General features: G+C 36.0%; 3 protein-coding genes across 3 annotated transcripts; 1 reads left to right on the top strand and 2 right to left on the bottom strand.

The window, feature by feature from the left end:
• Positions 1–4,258: 4,258 nt before the first annotated feature.
• Positions 4,259–8,784, top strand: LOC139431940 (uncharacterized). The gene is made up of 2 exons (XM_071200242.1): positions 4,259–5,461; positions 5,526–8,784. The coding sequence occupies exons 1-2, from the start codon at positions 4,906–4,908 to the stop codon at positions 8,696–8,698; spliced, it is 3,729 nt and encodes a 1,242-aa protein (XP_071056343.1). The 5' UTR covers positions 4,259–4,905; the 3' UTR covers positions 8,699–8,784.
• A 3,478-nt stretch (positions 8,785–12,262) lies between these two features.
• Positions 12,263–13,740, bottom strand: LOC139431943 (uncharacterized). Its single transcript, XM_071200246.1, has 2 exons — positions 13,683–13,740; positions 12,263–13,623 (listed from the first exon to the last, which is right to left on the bottom strand). The coding sequence occupies exon 2, from the start codon at positions 13,621–13,623 to the stop codon at positions 12,646–12,648; it is 978 nt and encodes a 325-aa protein (XP_071056347.1). The 5' UTR covers positions 13,683–13,740; the 3' UTR covers positions 12,263–12,645.
• A 4,894-nt stretch (positions 13,741–18,634) lies between these two features.
• On the bottom strand, positions 18,635–20,083 carry LOC111419608 (uncharacterized). Its single transcript, XM_023052433.2, has 2 exons — positions 20,006–20,083; positions 18,635–19,940 (listed from the first exon to the last, which is right to left on the bottom strand). Coding segments are annotated over exons 1-2 (900 nt in total). The 5' UTR covers positions 20,007–20,083; the 3' UTR covers positions 18,635–19,041.
• Between the last annotated feature and the right edge of the window lie 2,058 nt (positions 20,084–22,141).

The following is a 22,141-nucleotide window of genomic DNA, read 5'->3' as shown; positions in this document are numbered from 1 at the left end:
GACAATCCAGGCTTGACACTAACATCCTTAAGAAGTACTAAATCTCCTAATTCAAATAATCTTTTGTTACTCTTACGATTAAAATAACTCGCCTGTTTATCAGATACCGTTTTTAATCTTTCTCTGACTTCGTTGAACACGTTGTGCATTCTCGCTAAAAATTCAGAAACATAATTCTCATCATAGTCGTATTTTATCGGTATTGGTTTTATGAATTCATCAATTGGCAATTCGATATCACGTCCGTACAACAGAAAATAAGGGGTGTATCCAGTACTACTATGATACGATGAACAATATGCCAAGGATACAAAAGGTAACCATTCGTCCCAATCTCTTTGACTTTTCTCGATGTAATGCGATAAAATATCTTTTATCACTCGATGACTTCTCTCAATTAATCCATTACATTCAGGATGATACGGTGTTGTTTGAATTTTCTCAATACCTAATAGCTTACATGATTCTTGCATTACTCTAGATAAGAAATTTGTCCCTTGATCTGTTGTTCTTTCGCTAACATCTCTTTATCCCAAACAGGGAAAAATTCCGATTCTTTATTTTTAGCTACTGTTGAAATTAATTGTGAGTACGGTTGTTCCAATACGTAAACCACAATTTTAATATCTGTATCTTCAAATATTGTTTTAATGTTGTCCTTTACGGTTTTCCAGTCTAATTTATCTAAGCCACACCCAATCTTTGGTATAGCCAAAAATCTTTCGTTTCTTTGTAACATCAATACTTTCAATCTTTCCAAGCATTGATTTAACGACTGATAAGTAGGTTTAACGTAATAATTACTTTTAGTGACCAAATAATATAGAGTTTGGCCTTCAACTTCGATGCTCGCTACGTCACCTACAGAAAGATTTTGTTGCCTTAATTCATTAAGTCGCCCAAATTTAGATCGAAACGTTTTCGCAATTCCTTGCGACATTTGTAAATCTTGACTGACACAGTGTGCTAGCGAATATTCCTGTGGTGCCGTAAACAAGTCTCCCAAAATTTCCTGAATTTCAAATTTTTTCTTAACGGTACTCACCGTATAAATTCTACTCAACGCATCCACGTTTCCATGTTTCCTTCCAGGTCGATGAACGATTTCAAAATCATATTCTGCTAAGGATAACGCCCAACGCGCTAATCTTGAGCTCGGATCCTTTATTGTTAGTAGCCACCGTAATGGTCGATGATCGGTAACCACAGTGAAACGACGACCATACAGATAGCATCTGAATTGTTTGATTCCGAATACTACCGCTAAACATTCCTTTTCGGTGGTGCTATAGTTTAATTCTGCCTTTTTTAAACCTCTACTAGCAAAAGCAACTGGAGTTTCAAATCCATCTTTTACTTGGCTTAAGATGGCTCCAAGTCCTTTATCTGACGCGTCCGTTGCCAATATAAAAGGTTGAGAGAAATCTGGAAACGTCAAAACGCATTTATCATTAATTGCCTTTTTTAAATCGTCAATTGCTTTTAATTCCTTTTCTCCGATCTTAATTTTATGTTAGCTTCCCTAAAAGTTTCAAAAATCTTTTCTAATCGGCCCAAATGTTCATCAACGCTGCCATTAGTAAAAACAATCACGTCATCTGAATATGCCAAACAATGTTTCCCAATTAATCCTGATAATGTATAATTCATAAATCTCTGAAATGTAGCTGGTGCATTCACCAATCCGAACATCATTCTACTACTCTCATAATGTCCGTACGGTGTAGAGAAAGCAGTTTTCTCCTGATCTCTTTCATCTACTTCAATCTGATGGTACGCCGAAGATACATCGAAAACGCTAAATAAATTTGCTCCGGACAAAACATCAACTGTTTCCTGCAAATTTGGTAAAAGATAATAATCTCGTTTCGTAATTGCATTCAATTCTCGATAATCAATACAGATTCTTGGTTTCACTGAACCATCAGCCATCTGTCGATTTACTATTACAACAGGTGCACTCCATGGGCTCTCTGACATCGTAATTATTCCTTTTTCCAACATTTCGTCTATTTTTTCTTGTAGCATTTTCCTCTGATGATAAGGTACTCGATAAGGCCGTTTCGTTATCGGTGGTACGTCATCAGTAACAATTCTATGTTTTATTTTATGCGTACTACTAAGATTTCCGATTCCCTTGTCGAAAATATCGTTATATTTTCTAAGTAACTTTTTAACCTTATTTTTATCGTTAAATTCCAGATGACTCAAGTCAATCTGCTCTACGGGATCATTATTCTTTTTGTTTACGTCTGACGACTTCGTTGCAATATTCGCGACCTTGAACTCTCGAGAACAATGCTCCGGTAGTTCTCCGATTATCGCATTCCCCAACTTCGTGTTTTTATTTATCCGTACTATTTTATCGGATAAATTAACCATTAATGCTTGTGGCCGATCACCTGATCTCACAAAACCACGTGCAATCATAATTCCCGAATTTTTGAAATCGTCATTTCCTTCTAAAATGACATTTTTATTTTCAAATTCTCGATTCAGGATTACATTAACAAAACATTCTGAAAAGGGCAAAATATCTCGCGATTCCATCGCCTTAAATTCATTCGATACTTGTCCGTCAGTATCGAACCTCGTTAATTTCACCCGTTCAACTTCTCGAAGTTTCCATTTTTTCTTTCGTTTATTTCTCCATTTTTGTACGCTAGAAAATACATTGTTACCATAATCTTTCATTATGTTATTCCACGGAATATCCTTCAACTCTTGGGATAACTCCGCAATTATTGCACTCACCAAACGTGCACCATCAATTATTATTTCTAAACACAACAGTACCGTCGTTGTGAATCTTATAATAAAATTTGATATGACCTTATCCATTTTCTCCTTCCTCAAATTTCGGTTTGATTTAGTTCGGTTTTCTTCTTCTTCGGTTAATTTTTTCGATCTCGCGGTTTCTCCAGCAAGATCCTTGTTCTTCGGTAATTCAATACAATTTTTATTACTTTCGTCCTCTGACCATTCGTGGTTTTGTACATTAATTCTTACATCAAACCACGGATTAACACATTTTGAACAATTCCCACATTGTTTATTTCTTAAACATTTCGTAGGATTTCGTTCACATTTTACTTTATTAACAATAATACCCGGTTCTTGATCTAATTTAAAATAAGCATCACCAAATTGTAATTTTTTGTTCCGATAATCAATGATAGCACCAAATTTTTCTAAAAAATCTCGACCTAACAATCCGTCAGCCCTTAAAGGTAAATCTTGTTCGCAAATGTAACATTCAATACTTCCTAAAAATTTTTGTTTTTCGTAATGAAATGGAACATCAATTACACCTATTATATTCATTGGATGCCCCGTTATCCCTGTTACTCTTACTTGGTCTTTAGTTTGATTAAAATTTTTATTATAAACGCAATTGAATTTTATTAATGAAATTGGTGAGCCGGTATCGATTAGCAATGTTCGTTCAATATTATTAATTTTTAAAATAATATACAAAGGTTTTTCCCCCATTGCATCATTGATCATTGGTACTGAAATTCGAGAACAATCGCTATTATTTAATTTCGCTGACTCCACTGATTTGTTGACCTTCCCGCGGCGGAAGCCGTATCCGCGGGTGCTATCCAGTTTAAAGACGACTTTGTTGCTTTTGTATAATCTTTCTTTGGTCCATCAGCATTTTTCGTTGGACTATGTGACCATTTGTCCTTTGCTTGCATGTGTCTTCTAGAATCCGCTTCGTCGTGCGATTTGGTTCCCGTCGTCCGGACGTTTTTCGATTCTGCTACATCCTGTTTATGTTTAAAATTTTTTTGAATCGAGCCTTGTCTATGATTTCTTGGGAGAGTGCAATTGCGACTAAAGTGACCTGGTTGTCCACAATTATAACAACTAAACGATTGTTTTGGTGAATTTACTGAAGGGAATTTTCTATTACTTACGACGTTTGTAGAATTAAATTTCTGATTTCCGTTAAAGTGCGTCGTTTTTTGTCTTTGTTGATTTCTACAATTTCTTGATATATGTCCAATTTCTCCACAATTGAAACATGTAATCGAAGATTCCATCACCTGCACCGATTTGAATCGATGCCTCAAGGTGAATTGATGACTCTCTTCTAGAGTCGCAAGTAGTATAGATTCGCCGATTCAAGAACCTCCTCCTCGAACCTGCGTTCTAGGAGGAGGTTCTTGAATCGGCAAATTTTTTGGGGGTCAGAGGAGGTTCGATGAGGAGAGGAGGTTCTTGAATCGGAGATTCTTTTGAGGGTCGGAGGAGATTCGATGAAGAGAGGAGGAGGTCAATTAACTTGAGAAGGTCATGTTATTTTGACGAAATTATTAAAAATTTATCTTTATTAAAAATTTATCTTTATTAAAAATGTATCTTTATTTAGGTTATGTTATTAAAAATTTATCTTTATATGTAACCTGTTTACCTAGATGAAAACAATTACTATGTTTATCCTTCGACGCTTCTCAATGAACTGGTAATGTTTTCGATATATCTCTTAACTTATTGTACACAAAGGTATACGGTTTTGGGACATGTAGGTATACAAATAAGTGAGTCATGATCTACCTGCGGGATATTTTTTAAAATTTATTGTGTAAAGGTATACGGAGCTTTAAAATATGCGAGGAGGTTCTTGAATCGGCAAATTTTTTGGGGGGATACGTTCGAGGAGGAGGTCAATTAACTTAATACTAGTAAGTGAGTCATGATCTACCTGCGAGATATTTTTTTAATTTATTATGCAGAGGTATACGGAGTTATAAATATACATGTATACAAACGCACTCGATGCATCCTCCTCCTCCCCAATAAGTTTCAGGAGCGGTGAGGGTTTATAAACGCCTGCGAAATGTGGTATTGACGTAGTTCTTTCATAACAAGTAGAAGTGTACAACATTAAATTGTAAAATGGTCGTGTGTGAGGATTGTGGAAAAAGTTTTACTCGAGTTGACAATTTAAAAAGACATCAACGATTATCTTGTATTGGCAAGAGAATCAAGCTTGACGCACCGCAAATTCCAAAAGCAGTAAAATGTGAGGCTTGCGATGATTATGTAAATAGACAATGTTACTCTGCACATTTACGAAGCAACGCACACAAGCGTAACGCTTTTGTTATAATCGATGACGGAGTGGAGAGAATAGCTGGAGCATTCGGTGACAAAATTGTCAGTTATCGAATAAGTGAAGAAGGTTTTTTTGTGGATTTGGATGAATTTTCTCATAGAATTCGAGAAAAAATACTAAATCTAATACAAAGCGCAATCGATATTCACCGAAATGTAAAATTAAATATGGAATGTTTTGGTTTGTATTTTTTACAATCAAAGGAAGACTGTGAAATAAAATCATTCAATACGAAAAATAAGGTAGTATCATTAGCGTCGGATCTGTATAAAATATATAAGGAATTTATTGATGAAATTTCATCAAAAATGTCAGAATTCCAGGAACGAGATTCAGGTAAGCGTAATGTGACATAATATACCTATATATTAAAAAATAAATGTTTCAATATTTTATTTAGGATGGACTTTAATGCAAATTCTCTATATGGAGTTAAATTTAAACAAATATAATCCTATCAGAGCATCTAATTACATCGATCTACCATCGCAAATAAAAGCAAAGCGTGCTGTGATAAATATACAAAACGCGGATGATGCATGTTTTGCATGGGCTGTAACATCCGCACTACATGAACCGAACGGTTTACCACAGAGGACATCTTCGTATCCGAATTACCTAGACTGCGGCTTAGACTATTCAAATATTGTTTTTCCAGTTAAATTACGAGATATACCTGTATTTGAAAAGCAGAACAAACTATCTATTAATGTATATGGAATAAATGAGTATTTTAAAGACGGTGTTATGAATTATGACATAATTACAATGTATATATGTCGACAAAAAGAAGAAAGACATATAAATTTATTATTGGTTACAAATGATTCCGGGAATAGTCACTATTGTTGGATAAAAAATCTGTCTCGATTACTATCATCGCAAGCATCGCAGAATGGTCATGAAAAGTATATTTGCGACGGATGCTTGGTATTCTTTACGTCAGAAAATAAACTTATCCGTCATCAAAGTGACGATTGCAGCAAGGTAAGGGCAATTTTACCAACAACAAATTTAAAAATAAATAAATATGGAAATGAAGAAAAGGAAAATATACTACAGTTCGAAAATTTTGAACGACAATTAAAAATACCGTTCGTGGTGTATGCAGATTTTGAAGCATTACAGAAACCGATCGCCGATGCGGAAGCAACAGAACTTAACGATGATAATTCATACTCCGTCAAATGTTTCAAACACGAACCTTATGCATTTGCATATTATATAAAATGTTCATATGACGAATCATTGTCGAAGTTTGAAATATATCGCGGATGTAATGCTGCTCAAATTTTCATGAGCAAGTTGGAACATGACGTTCTGAATATATACAAAAATTATTTAAGCCAACCAAAAGAAATGCTCCCATTACCACCTATTGATAGATTAATACATGAGATGCAGGATATCTGTCACATTTGTTCGCACAAAATAAAAGAAGGTAATAAAGTGTGCGATCATGATCACCTAACTGGGTTGTATAGAGGACCCGCACATGCTGTATGTAACATCAATTATCAATTACCAAAGTTCATACCGATATTCTTTCACAATCTTTCGAACTACGATTGTCATATGTTTGTGAAAGATATGGCATTAAAAGAAGAAGACGTGGACGTTATAGCACAGAATAAAGAAAAGTATATATCATTTTCGAAAAAAATTATCGTAGGAGAAAACATTGACAGCAAGGGAAAGCTAAGGCGGGTTCATATGAAATTGAGATTTGTGGATTCATTTAGGTTTATGGCTTTATCGCTAGAGAAGTTGGGTTCATTTTTGGAAGACAACCAATGCGTTCAAATCAGAAAATATTTTAGGAACGAAGAACAGTTTCGACTTATACGTCAGAAAGGAGTTTTTCCGTATTCCTTTGTGGATTCATTCGAAAAGCTGAATCTTACCGCTCTGCCAGATCGAAGTAGTTTTTACAATACTTTATGCGACGATAGTATAACCGAAGAAAATTATTGTCGTGCACAAACGGTGTGGAACTTATTTAACTGTCGCACTTTAGGCGAATATAGCGACATTTATTTAACGTCTGACGTTTTACTTTTGGCGGACGTATTTGAGAATTTCCGAACCATCTCGATGAAGTATTACTCTTTAGATCCATGTCATTACTTCACAGCGCCGGGCTTCGGTTGGGATGCATTATTACGAATGACAGGGGTAAAATTAGAATTATTAACGGACATAGACATGTTACACTTCTTTAAAAATGGTATTCGCGGTGGATTAAGTATGTGCTCTAAACGCAGTGCGAAGGCTAACAATAAATTAATGATGGAATTTGATGAAACCAAAGACCCATCTTATATTTTGTATCTCGACGCTACGAATTTGTATGGACACGCAATGAGACGAAAATTACCGACGGGGGGATTTCGATGGCTATCAGATGAAGAGATTCAAAAGTTAGATATTTACAATACGGAAGACGATTCCGAAAAGGGTTACGTGTTCGAGGTAGATTTAGAGTATCCGGAAGCAATACATGATGAACACAACGATTTGCCATTTTGTCCAGAACGGATTGTACCCCCAGGTTCAAAAAATGCAAAGTTAATAGCAAATTTGGAAAATAAAACAAAATACATCATTCATTACGTGAATCTAAAGCAGTGTATCAAGTTCGGATTGAAACTAACGAAGATTTACAGAGTATTAGAATTTAAACAATCCAACTGGATGCGGAGCTACATCGATTTCAATTCCGATAAACGTGCGAAAGCTAAGAATGAATTTGAAAAAAATCATTACAAAGCAATGAATAACATCGTATACGGTAAGACAATGGAAAATGTGGAAAAGCGAGTGGATATAAGACTAGTTACCCACTGGGAATGTCGTCATAAGAAACCGGGCGTGGAAGCCCTAATAGCTAAACCAAATTTTAAATCTTCGAAAATATTTTGCGATAATTTGATAGCCGTTCAATTGAACGTCGCGGAAGTTCGTTATTGCAAACCGCTGTATGTGGGTTTCAGTATATTAGAGCTTTCGAAAACCGTAATGTACAGCTTCTTCTATGATTACTTAAAAGTTAAATATGGAAATAACATAACACTTTTATACACCGATACTGATTCCCTAATCCTAGAAATTACTACTCCCAATGTATATGAGGATATAAAAGAAAATATTGAATTTTTTGACACGTCCAATTATCCGTTAGAAAATATACACAATATACCTCGCGGTCGATCTGTGTTGGGAAGAATGAAAGATGAATATCCAAACAGGTGCATAACGTCATTTGTTGGAACAGGAGCTAAGGCGTACTGCATCACCTTGTTGAATGATAATGTAAAGAAGGCTAAAGGAGTAAAGAAATATGTTATAGATAAACATTTAAGCGTGACCGATTATAAACGTGTGGTTGAATGTGGCGGATCGGTTCATAAAAAAATGTACATTTTTAAGTCAGAATTTCATACTATGTATACCGAATTAAAGAATAAAATTGCTCTTTCATCGTGCGATGATAAACGATACATATTACCGAACGGATGTAATACTTTGGCGTGGGGTCATTGGTTGATAAAAAGATTGAATGCGAATAAATGAATTTAATTTAAAAAAAATTGTAAAGAATAATAATAATAATGTATTTGTAATGTTCGATTGTTAATAAAGTCTTGTAAACTTTTAAATAGGTCTTTATACGTTTTAAAGAACGTTAGTTTTTGAGATCCAAGAATTATGAGACGGACCTAATCCTAACCATTTCACAAACACTTGATTTCCTTTTCGCCGTAGCACTTTTTCCACCAAGTAGACGTCAGGATATTTAACTTTTTGTAATTCCTCTCGATAAAAACCACCCATAATTTTTTCATTGGATGCATCTTTGAGCAGATATGTTGTTGGGAAAGTATTACGAACAGAATGTATTGTAAACACTTCGTTAGACCAATTGGGAGTATAGTTTTTGGTGAAGGCGTGTCGATGCTTGCTCACTCTGACGTGATCACCGACATTAAATTTTTTAGTATAAGGATCGACAATTTTTATGTAATTATATACAGTTTTTAACAGTGTCGATGCGTTTCTGTTATTTACCTCGCTAGGTTTCATTCCTATCATCCTGTGAACTTGGTTGTTATAATCCAGAATTAATTTGGGAAGCAATTCCAACCAACGATAGTTACCTTGCATACTAAATTCTTTCCACATTTTTTCTTTTATTGTTCTATTAAACCGTTCAACAATAGAACTCTTTAAATTGGAAAATGAACTGTAGTGATTGATGTGATATCGTGACATGAGCTTTTTAAAATCCTCATTGTAAAATTCTTTTCCGTTATCCGTTTGCAGATTCTTCGGTATGTTTTTCCGCTTTTCCGATAGAATTGTTTCCATAGCTCGCGTAACTTCTTTGCCAGTTTTGTTTTTTAGTGGTACAGCCCATCCATACTTTGAGAAAGCATTAATAACTGTTAGAATATATTTAAAATTACCATTTGCTTTTGAATAAGGTATCATCTCCACTAAATCAGCTTGAAATAAGTCCGTTAAACCTTTTATAATAACACGTCTGCGTTTATACTTTTTCCTCGCGGACGCGTGCAACTCGTTTACGACGGACCTTTTAATATCGCTCATTTTCTGGATATTTCAATGAGCAGTTCTACCATAAATGGTTTCTTGAGTAAAGTGGTCTTCGTTGTGGGTTTGCAAACTATTTTATCTCCAAAGAAGAGAACATTTAACTTTTTATTTGGATCGAAGATACTCCCGTTAATAATCATTTCAACGTCTCCTTCAAATCGGTATTTCACTATTTCACCAATATATAAAAAGTTTATATATTTACTTACGTAACCTAAATTTTGAATAATGTAATAATTATCCGTTGTATCCGTAGTTCCATCTCCGCTAAACGTAAGTATAGTTGGTTGTTTGAAATATCGTTGTAAGTTTTCACGTTTATTAAAATGAGCAGCAATGTTGTGTCCGTGTACGTGTTTACCAAACTTATCGATCGTCATACTAGACGAATGTTTTCCGAACTTGCTTAAACTCATCTGCTCTAGTTCACAAACGTCGGTGTTTTAAAACAAAAAATGTGAGAGACGTATATTTATGATAATATTTTAACGTATAATCTCGGCCTCTGTTAGCTCCGATATTATTGATGATATTTCATTGACATGTGCAGAATGACCTGCAGTTTGCGAGGCCATCAACAAACGCAGTCTGTCGACAAGTTCGTTGGGATCGTCCCAATACTCGTATTCGATAAGAGCCCCAGGAACGACTTGTTTTTGTAATGCACCACCGACTTTTTTCTTCGGATTCGGCCAGTATTTAGCCCAATGCACCTTGGGTTTGTTACCTTCAACGATAGGCTTGATAATATTCTGAAATTTCCCACTGTCGTCCTCAGTAGTCATACCTGCCTCTGGAATGTAATTAATGTACGGAGCATTTGAACGTAGTAAGATATCTTTGTAGTTGCACATGTCCTGAATTGTAAATTTGCCCGGTTCGTTTTTAAATAGTAAATCATATAAACCAACGGTTCCCGTATATTTGAAGTTTCCAACGTGAATATCCTGATCCTCAAAGTGAACAGGACTGACTCCAATGTAGAAACCTTCGGGAGTTTCGCGAACACCGTATAAACGATCATAATCATCTTTTAAATCAGTTGTTAAACCAACAATATACGTTCTGGGCAAAGGATGAAACTGACTCAAAGCGGCTTGTACCTCTGGAGACTCCAATCTTTCTTCTATTTCATCTTTAAGTCGTTCTATTCGATTATGTGCGTCCGAAATAAGAGCTCCGGTATCCTCGCTAGAATCGAGGAGTTCTTCTTCTTCGCCCGGCGGAACTTCATATACTTCTTCTTCTGCATGAGCTAATGGACCAAGAGGAGAAGACGTGGGAGAAGATACCAACCTTTTTTCAGGAGTCGATGTAGCAAATTTTCGTCGTTGTTCTTTTAATGGAACTTTCGGTTTTCGAATAAAATATTCGGTCTCGGTTTTAGCTGGTACGTCAGAAATATCCGGCGAGTAGCGTTGTATCTTAGATATCAATTTTTCTTCTTTTGGAGATAAACTTCGTTTTGGAATGGATAGTAAAGGCGCAGTGTCAAGTTTTGCGACAATATCCTGTAAGGGCCTTGCGATGGGTGCATATGCGGTTTCCGACCGAATCCTTGACTCCTCTAAGTCTTCTTTTAAAGAACGAATTTTGTCTCTCACGACTTCTCGTGCCGCGATAAGTTCTGCAGCTATCGTCTTGTTCATTGTATGATGTATGTGAAGTTACTACGAACTGTACAGCTGAAGTCGTTAGTTTTAAACTTCAATGAATTTATCAAAACCCTTACGGTAACGTCCCTTAGATACACTACAATCTAAATCAATAACTAGGATGCCGTGTCTATTCTCCCAACAAGCATCGCTAATTTCCTTTAGCCGATGAAACTCCATATCGCTCATTATGTGATCTTCAAATACGTGTTTTAAATTTGTTAAGTCTTGTTTAAATAACACCAAAAAGTTACAATTATCGCGAACTAATTGTTTTGGAATTGCACTATAACTTTGACAAATTAGAAAACAATCAATGTTTTTATGTCGACCATACGAAAAAAATTCCTTAATGACATTTTGACCTGTACAGGAAACATCGTCAAATACGACTACCGAATATTCTTTCGCATCTTCCGGTCGAATGAACTCGTCTATATTAGAAAATTCATAGTAACCGCAATCTTTTATAGGTTCAATTAAACGTCTTAAAAAATCGTACTTATTTTGGTATAACGAATTAGAGCATAAGTACAAGTTTAGGAAGCGCAACCCATTACGTGCAACTAAAAGCGATAACATAGCATTTGTTTTTCTGACACCTGAGGGTCCTACAATTAAACCTCGCTTACATTTTCCACCAAATAAATTGCTGTGTCTTGTAAAGTGTTCTTCGACCGAACCATTACTAAAATTTACTATAGGCAGTGTTAGAAGTTGCGGTAAACATTTTAATTTCTCGTCGATCATGATTCTCGTACTAAATGAATTGGATAAGACTGAATGAAAATATAGCAAAGGAAACTATATATACATATATTTAAGAAGAATAATAATAATAATAATAATAATAATAAGTATAATACCTTAACCATTTAACCTAACATAACCTAACCTAACCTAACCTAAGGAAGAGGAGGAAAAATGGTTACCACTCCTCCTCCTCTTCCTGCTCATCCCGCACTTCATACGGGGGCGGAGGCGCTGCAGGTGTCGGTGTCGGAGGTTCTATCCCAGTCGAACAATGGTGTATGTGCATGTTTTGAACATGCACCTGCCCTCTCACCACTGCCGACTCTGAGACAATACTGTTTACCTAAGAAGATTATGAAATTAAAAACGTGCAAAAAAGATTATAGATATAGCCTACCAGCTGAAACAGGGTATCTACTTTGACCTCCAATGACGCAACTCTTCGCTCCAACGTGAGCACCCTCCCGAAGTTGTTGCTACCGGACATCTTTTTAGCTAGGAAGGGAAGTTATTAGTATGTAAAGAAGACAAAATGAATTCTGCTTTTTTCATTTCAACGGTTAATGTTGCAACGGTGATGTCGAGTGACGTTGTTAAAGAGTGGTTAGAACTCGACGCCAGCCCTTCCCTAAACTGTGCAAGTTCTCTCAAAGAGGTCTGCAATTGAAGTACCTTTGCATGAAGGTCTTTATAAAAATTTTGATACAAAATATTAATTTCGGTCAAAATCTCCTCTTTGGTTGTTTCTACTGCTGCACACATTGCATTTGAAAAAAGGCTGGCAGGTACATCGGAAATGACTGAAGTAGCGGGAATTGTGTCCACCCTTAAGATTTGTACTTTCGGGCTTAATGAGGGAACTTCTATGGTAGGAATGTTTATGTTAGTAGGGGGAGTGGGAATCGACGAAGCTTTAGAAGAAGAAGCCTTAGAAACAAAAGCTGCATTAATAGCTTTAAGGTATGTCCGGTTTTCGGTGCAGTGTTGGGATACCGCCATTAAAGAAAGAGAGTCGTTGGACTCATCGCCGCTAGCCACTTCCGAGTGTGTCACTTCAACCTTTGACAGAGTCGCAGGTTCAACTGACACACGCTTGTGTTTGGTACTTCGCGAACGAGCACGGGTCTCCCGTCGAAGCTCTCTATACTTATCTGGCGGTAACCACACACCTGCACCCTTCTTCCGGTGTTCACGGTTCCCCGACTTTCGACGAAGTGAAAGTGAAAGGTGTTTCACATTCTTATCGTCGACTTTCGAGGAACCTGCGATGTTTGGAAGCGCCGTAGCTTGCTGCACATTAGATTCAACGTTTGGATCCATCGGCTGCTCATTAGGCTGCACGTTTGGATCCAGAGCCTTCTCAACAGTCGACATGTTCAACAGGTTTATGTCAAAACTGTTTAACAGAAAGGATTCCTGGCTGGCGAAACCCGGAGCAGTTAAATCAATTTGACTAAAACCGTCTTGAGACATCTTGATAAGAAAAGAAAATTAATTAATTTTATTTTAATAAAAAAAACATGTATACTTACATCGCTTGATGAAAAATACAGTTGCACGTTAAAATCTAACTGCAGAGGGTGCTTGTCAACAAAGGGGGGGGGGGGGAATTTTAGATTTCCCCCACTCCCATCCCCACTCTTCCATCTCCACTTTGGGAGGAGCATGGGAGGAGCATAGGAGGAGCTTCAATAAACAATCCTTTTCCCTTTTTCTTTTCTTTTTTTTTTTTTTTTTTTTCTTCCTTTTTTCTTCCTTTTTTTCCCCTTTCTTTCTTCCTTTTTTTCTTCCAATTTAATACTTTTTCAATGTACAACCCAAATCATACCAACCCAACCCAATGTATACATACCATGTATTCATTTAGATTAACTATTTTTTCTTTTAAATTAAAACAACTTTTTACACTTTTTACAATCTTTTATTATTATTAATTTACAATCTATAACTGACAATGTTTATATACTAAACCATACATAAAGAACAATCCTTTCTTGCCGATGGTGGACCATCAATATGCGTTTCCCAATGAGGCAAATTATAATGTTCAAAACAGGGCAGCTTGCTTTGTAATCGCTCATCGTTTCTATACTTCAACGGTAATTTAAACCAAACCGCCGCCAAATCTAATGGCTTTACTTTATTGATATAATAATCGATTGGTAAATAACATAATTCGTAGTTTTTAATATTCGCAAAAGATAAATCAGATTCGTATCTTTCCATAATATCCCACACTTTATTAATTATAAAAGTTGAAAGTCCCAATCTGGTAACTAACCGCCAAAGACGTTCCATCTTGAACTGCTCTACCGCTACTACCCGTCTGCCTTTCTCAATTCGTTTACATATAGTTATAGATGTCTGAATACGTATGAAAATAAATAAAAAACATTCGATAAGGAGCACATACTTGGTCTCTTTTTATGATAGGGACACATCGGCGCACCAACCTCCAATTTGCATTCATTTTCCGGCAATTCTTTTACCGGTATTGTTAAAATTCTTCTTAAAAATGTAGCTTTCTCACGTCCTTTTACGTACGCTACTTTTGTCGAACGACACAAATAATAAACGATCTCATCGAAACGAGACGCAGGAACAAACCCGTCGTTCCAATCAATACAATGATGATGACTCATTAACCAATTCGCCGTATTGCGAAATTTGGTAGATAGTGAAGAAAAGCTTCGACTAGGTTGAAACACGTAATGACTTATACAATGATTACTGTCGTAAGAAGCCAGTTCCTTTGGGATAAATTCTTCATCGTTTATCGTGAAACCTTGAATGTCCAAAATAATAAAATCCCTTTGAAAAACCATAATATCCATAATATACCACTATATGCAAACGTTTCCTTCGATGTTTAGAGATACACTAAATGACGTTGCTTCAACAGTACCACTATATTAATTGCTTAACCATTTTCGTAAGAGGCGAATACACAAATGCTCTGTCATGCAGAATTAATGCGTAAGCTGTCGTACCTTCCGGAATTGGATTTTTCGTTGAATACTCGATTTTTATTTCTACTCCGCTTTTATGTATTGCTTCCTGTTGATACGTGCAATCGATTCCAATTAACGGCGCGTAAGTTTTAAATTCTTCCGGTGAAAACAAAGGTTCGCTTTCTTGATAGTAGTATGCTTGCTGAAATCTTGAATACATATCATACAAAATCGCATAGTGATTGTTATCAAAATCCACATTCAAATTATCGTACGGAAAACGTTCTCCATTCAAGAAAACGGTTACGTTCGTTAAGTTTATATTATCAAATAATGCCATGTTTCCTTTAAATATACCCTTTCGATTTGTTTGAAATCCGATGATTATAAATCTAGGCGTTTCCAATTGTGGAGCAGTTTTGACGGCCCAAGATTGCTTCGTAGTTTGAGGTAATTGAGGGTACTCGTGTATTTCCCACGATCGAAAAGGAACGTGAATGTCTACGTTTCTTTCTGATAGTTTTGTTAATGCCAACTGTTCGCGTAATCCCACCGCCACGTGAGGAACTCTCCATATAATTTTATTAATGATCAATTTCAATTTTTCGTCGTTCGGAGCGGCTGCTGGTTGAAAGATGACGTCCGTATCATCGTGTCCGCGAATTAGCACAAGTTCCTGTCGAACGTTCATCATGATCTTTCTGAAATCTTCTGCGAATCCTAGCAACGTTTTTAGCGGAACGCTAAGACCGAAATTTCCATTTTTATCTAAAGCCTTTGAAACACCCGCTATATCATCTTTCCAAGGTTTTATGTGCCAACCGGCGTTCTCTAATTTCACCACCTCGTTCTGCGTAGATGAGAAATAACCCTTCATGCATGAGCTTATACCGACGTTCCGCACACCATCAACATGTACTCCGTTAATAAGATATCGAATATCGCTAAACATAAATGCAACGGGATTGTTAACCAATTGCCCCGTTGCGCTGGCATCTTTTGTTATACTTCCGTCCGCGGCTAACTTACGAACGCTACCCTCGACGTATAGGTAACTCTCGCTCGGTAAAGTATAATTATCTATTTCCGGAATTGAAATTCTAATTTCGTCATTGTTATCGAACGTGGTCGATCCAAACGGTTGATGCGAATGGAATTCATAACTTACGATAGAGTGATCTGTTTTTATCTTATCCGTTACTTTTAAAATGTCCATTACTTTAACACTTCGTATCCTAACTGAACTAAATACCTTCGATTGACTGGTGATAATCGATGAATGGATCGTCTTCTACTGCCGCTACGTTGACTGATGACGCGCGCTTTATAGTTTTCTCCATTAAACAATTTTCTCGCTCTGTCTCTTCTTGACCACCGCGTTCTTTTGTTTTGATATAACACTGTCATAACGTTAGTCAAATTTAAATAATTCAATTTATCGATCTCAGGTGAACTCTCACTGTTATTTCTTCTTCTCTGAAGTCTACCAAGTTTCCGTCCTGATCAAGTATACGTACTGTTAAGCTACTAATCACGTTCGTTAAAACCGGTAAATAAATAGGTAGTTGTGGTGATTCGATTATTTTAAAACCTGCCGGAACGTTTGGGAAAAAATGATATAAAACGTGCACGGGAACTCCGTTATTATACGATCCCGTCACTAAATTACAATAAATTTGTAAGGCGTTCGTTTTATTTATGTTTACTACGAAATCGGATTCCACTTCCGTATCTCTAGGTAATATTTGAGGCTTGAAGCCAAGTAACGGCCCTATAGAATTATCGCATGCAAAATTAATTCGACGGGTACTTTTTATTAAAGAATGTTGTGTGTTATTATTCCCCTTAATCCTTATTACGACACTTTTAGCGTGTCTTTTGTCTAGCTGTTCATTCACGAACTCGGCAATATCATCAATATCGTACGTTCCAACAGGTACTATTATATTGTTTTTAAAATGTCCTGTCTTATCTTCGTATTGGATTACGTTGTTGTTTTTATTAACGTTTGCTAAACTATTAAACGTTTCGAAATTCAAAAGAGCCAACTCGTAACTACCAAATTCGTTCAAATAGATCGGAGGATTAAAATTACAAGTCAATTCAGATGACTTTCCAGTCAACGTAAATGTATATGTCGTGTGTATTGCTTCTTTCTCCATTACTTCTGAACGTCTAAACGTCTCTAGACTCTAATAGGTTCTTTTATTACTTAGAAACTTCAGACACAACTGTCCGCAATTTTGATCTATTTCTCTTTGATATCGACAGTAATTATACTTTACTTGACCACCCCTACCGTCTGACAGCAAATATTGTTCAATTTCTAATGGCGGTCTTAAATCACCGTAACTGTCGAAATAGTATATGTCCTTGTCGTCTTTCTTATAGGCGACCCAATGAGTCCCTCGTCCTTTCAAGTTATCCAAGTTAACAATACCTCTTTCCTTCTTTTTAATCTTACTCGGGAGATTGTCTCTCATAAATATACCCCGAAAATGTGGAATTTTTAGTACTTTCGCAAACTTTTCCAACTCGACGTTAGTTAACGCACGACGAGGTATTCGAACTAGTTTTTTGAACTAGTGGTTATACCGCAACCTTTCTTATAGGGCTTATTGAAGTAACCTGTGCCGCCAACATTATTCCCCTTTCCTTCAATAAACAAACCGCAACCTTTCTTATATGGTTTTATATAAAATCCGCTACCTACGGCCTTTGCTTCCATAGCCTTGTTATGTCTTCGTTCTTCATCTAATTGCTCTCTAGCTGTTTTCGCGTTGTTTATAGTTCTTGCAATAGCGGCAGCACCACCGCCGATACTACCTAGGGCACCTAAAGCTGCGAACAGGGGAATTAAAGGTAAAAATCCTCCCGTTTTCGGAATTCGAATAACTCGACCTCTAGGTTCGGAAATTCTTTTTCTTATCTTTTTCAAAGCTCCGTACGCCGCTTTAACGTTTGTCAACAAATTCTTAGCACCTGATCTCGATATTGCGTTGCGAGCGAATCGAAGTGCATCTACAAAAGATATAGCTCCACCACGCTTTACACGCGTTCGGACTTTTTTTAAAGGTCGTCGACCCGTACGATTTCTTTTTCTACCTACGCCCATACCGACCGCTACTTTTGCTTTCATTAAGGCGGCAACTGCGGACGATGCCACTTTTTCTCCAAGAGTAGACTCTTTATTTCGTATTCGTTCTTTCGCTGCTTTATATAATGCTCTGTCTGCGTCGTGTCTAAATTTTAAATTTGAACTGACCGTATATGCTATATCGTGTTTCTTACACGCTTCGTCTAATGGATTCACGCCTCGATCTCCTCTCGATAATCTCTTTTCCAACTTGGTACCCGGTCCACAAAAATTATATCCTGGCAAATGAAGTTCTATCGGAAGTTTATCTATCAACTTGTTAAAAAATCCTCGACCAATTCGTTTGCCTGTCAAACGATAACTGTTACGATTAGGTTCTAACAAATTCATTTTATAATTTCACTCCTTCTTCCTTTTCTTCACAGTTAAAAACTAGAAATGAAGCTCTGCTGTTGTGCTTTAAGCTTTTATTCCTTTTAAATATTTTACAAAAACAGTTTTGCTCTTAATTTATACTTAAATCTATTAATATTATTATTATTATTCAGCTACACTTAAATCTACTAATATCCTAAAAATTAATTGTTACTCAGTTAAAAACATTTCGATTACTCTACAATGCTAAAACGTTCTTGATATATATTTAATCTATAATCTACATCTAAATATTTTTCTAATAACTTATTTACGTTTCTTATCCTAGTCTTAAATCTAATTCCGTCCAACATCTTTTCTTCCCAGTCACTTATCCTTGATTGTCTGTAAGCAAACGTCCAAGTGTGCATTCGGTACACTCTATTTTTCGATTCGCAAAACGTCACTTTTTTTTCCATTTTATTCACTTCACATCTTCATTAATGCGTGCAAATCTAAATCCAGTAATACCTTATCCATACCGTATACGAGCAGTTCTTTAGTTACGCACAAATGTTCACTTGGTGCACCGTTTGAAGCAACCAATATATTCGATTTTATATCACCTTGCATTGTTGATACCACATCGATCACGCTATCGTAATAATTTTTATATTCCATACACTTTAATACTTCTACCCTACTCGAAACTAAATCGCTAAGTTTCCACAATTCGTGTAACGAGTCGTAAGCCAGGTAAAATATTTCTGACCCCCTTTCCATTTTCAACACTTTTCGTACATTTTCTATCCATTGGCTGCTGCAGGTCACGCCGCTTACAACGAAATGTGGTGGTGCCGATAAATCACCAACAAAACTATTCATAATCAATTGTCTGCTATTAATCACATTTTTCCATTCGTCTTCGGTAAAAGTTATGCATTGTCCTTTTCCCATTAATCTTATAACCGGATCAAAATGTAGATTGGCAGACATGCCAACCGATATCCATTTCGTTCGACTTTTATTTAAATAATATGTACTCTCGGAGAATAATGGCGCTTGATTACCTTTTTGGAGATTATTTTTCACTGCCTCATTTAATACTACGTTACTTGTGAAAGGTAACTTTCCACAATTTTCTACATAATGTTGTTGATTGCTAGGAAATACGTACTCCGCTAAGTCGGAAGCCAACAAATTAATTCCATCGAATACCACATCCTTTTTTCTTTGATTATCACTTCCTAGCGACACATTTGTTGCAGTTGTCTCATTACAATTACCCTCCATTTTGATGTTTCGGGCAGGTTTTTTATTTTCACCCTTTTCAAATGAATTTACAGCAGCTCTCTTAGTTGGACATTTGGGGTTCGGTCTGGTTGCCACTAAACATCAATATTATTGTTTACATTAGTACATTATCTACTTGTATTACATTTGAATTACTTACTCGTTACGTTAAAAATCCTCTGTACTAAATGCACCAAAAATCTACACGATATTTTTAATATGTACTAAATACACAAAAACCTTACTCTGAAGCACAACACTCTGCGGTACAACTTCGACCAACGTTTGTATTTATAGCAATACATAAGGTTGCTGGTGGGGGGAGTAATATTTTACATCATTACCGAATATATCTATTATACATGTTCTAACATGTCATTATATCGTGAGACGTCAGACAAAACGCATGACAAATTTATTAAGAAGCTCTTAAAAAATATCTCGCAGGTGGATCATGACTCATCTACTACTAACAAGTTAGTTGACCTCCTCAAACCTGTCCTCCCAAAAAATTTGCCGATTCAAGAACCTCCTCGCATATTCTTAAATACCTGTACACCTTTACATAATAAAATAAAAAATATCTCGCAGGTAAGTTATGACTCACTTGTTTGTATACCTACATGTCTCAAAACCGTATACCTTTGTGTATAATAATAAATTAAGAGATATATCGAAAACATTAACAGTTCATTGAGAAGCGTCGAAGGATAAACATAGTAATTGTTTTCATCTAGGTAAACAGGTTACATATAAAGATAAATTTTTAATAACATAACCTAAATAAAGATACATTTTTAATAAAGATAAATTTTTAATAAAGATAAATTTTTAATAAAGATAAATTTTTAATAAAGATAAATTTTTAATAATTTCGTCAAAATAACATGACCTTCTCAAGTTAATTGACCTCCTCCTCTCTTCATCGAATCTCCTCCGACCCTCAAAAGAATCGCCGATTCAAGAACCTCCTCTCCTCATCGAACCTCCTCTGACCCCCAAAAAATTTGCCGATTCAAGAACCTCCTCCTAGAACGCAGGTTCGAGGAGGAGGTTCTTGAATCGGCGAATCTATACTACTGTCGCAATTTCCGCCGCCTTCTGCAACGTCAGATTTTCTTCTCGCATCAATATGATTCCGATGTTTTGAGAAATCTCTCTTCACAACCCCGTCGTAAATTGATTAAGGACGCTTTCGTTAATTTTCTTCTTAATACCTGGCAATTCTTCAGCTGTCGCCTTACTTTGGTCATCCTCCAAAATTTCATTAGCTATCAACCTTAATCTAGTCTGGAACTCGGACACCGTCTCATTAGGTCCCTGGAAAGTACGATTTAACTTGTTGTAAGCTTCACCTGGAATTCTTCGCGGCTTAAATCTCTGGATGAATTTTTCTTTGAAATCATTAAACGTTACCGACGCCGCTTGCAATGTTGTATCACTTTTGTAATATCGATACGCTTCTCCGGTCAGTCGATATTTTACGATATTCAACGTTTCTTGTTCTGTCCACCTATCCAAAGTGGCTCTTTGCTCTATTCGTTCAAAATGTAATTTTACGTTCTCTCTTCCCGAGAACGCTTCTACTGTTGCTGCGACCATCCCCAGTGACACGGGGGTAACGGTCATAGCTTGTGGGGCGGTTTCTGCCATGTTAATAAGGGTTAGTAAATATTCTGATTGGTATTAATGATTCGCGAATTAAACAAAATCTACTTTATCCCACTTCAAAAATCCTAAAAATTTAACTTGTCAAAAATTTCCCTTCAACAAAAATTAATCTTTCCTAAACCAAAAATTTTAGCTAACCCCACACCTGACACCAATTTGTAAGGAGCGGCTCTTACTTTGTTGTGTGGGCGTGCTAAAGGCGTATGCGACAAGCAGAACCTTGTCACGCCGGCTTGGATTTAGGGAGCAAAGTTAAATGAAATTTAATAAAAGAAATCAAGTCAAATTTAAATAACAAATTTAATGAAGTGAAATCAAACAAAAACAATAGCAAAAGAAAATAAAATACAACCTAAAATTAATAAACAGAATTAAAGTTAAAATAAATTGGAACAAACAAAATTTAGCTACAAAAATAACTCGAAAACTTTATATTGATTAACAAGAGAAATTTTAATCTAGTAATTTACCTGACTTTACTTGAAAATCGGTATAAGCAATTTAATCAAAAAATATCTAAGTTCAACAATTACAAAATGATCAATTTAATAAAATGAATAATTCAAAAATAACATCGAATATTACGTAGGTTTATACCAAATCAGAAAAAGCCAAAGCAATTAGT

Source organism: Onthophagus taurus, chromosome 11 (genome assembly GCF_036711975.1).
Source record: "Onthophagus taurus isolate NC chromosome 11, IU_Otau_3.0, whole genome shotgun sequence".
Taxonomy (NCBI): Eukaryota; Metazoa; Arthropoda; class Insecta; order Coleoptera; family Scarabaeidae; genus Onthophagus; species Onthophagus taurus.
The sequence above is the reverse complement of the archived record's forward strand: the minus strand, read 5'-3'. Positions and strand labels throughout refer to the sequence as shown.

What these genes read in the sequence shown, in the direction of transcription:
- LOC139431940 (XM_071200242.1), top strand. Translation starts at nt 4,906, where the DNA reads ATGGTCGTGTGTGAGGATTGTGGAAAAAGTTTTACTCGAGTTGACAAT. An exon ending in ATTCCAGGAACGAGATTCAG is followed by an intron (nt 5,462 to 5,525) that starts GTAAGCGTAATG and finishes TATTTTATTTAG; the next exon opens with GATGGACTTTAATGCAAATT.
- LOC139431943 (XM_071200246.1), bottom strand. Translation starts at nt 13,623, where the DNA reads ATGTCTCAAGACGGTTTTAGTCAAATTGATTTAACTGCTCCGGGTTTC.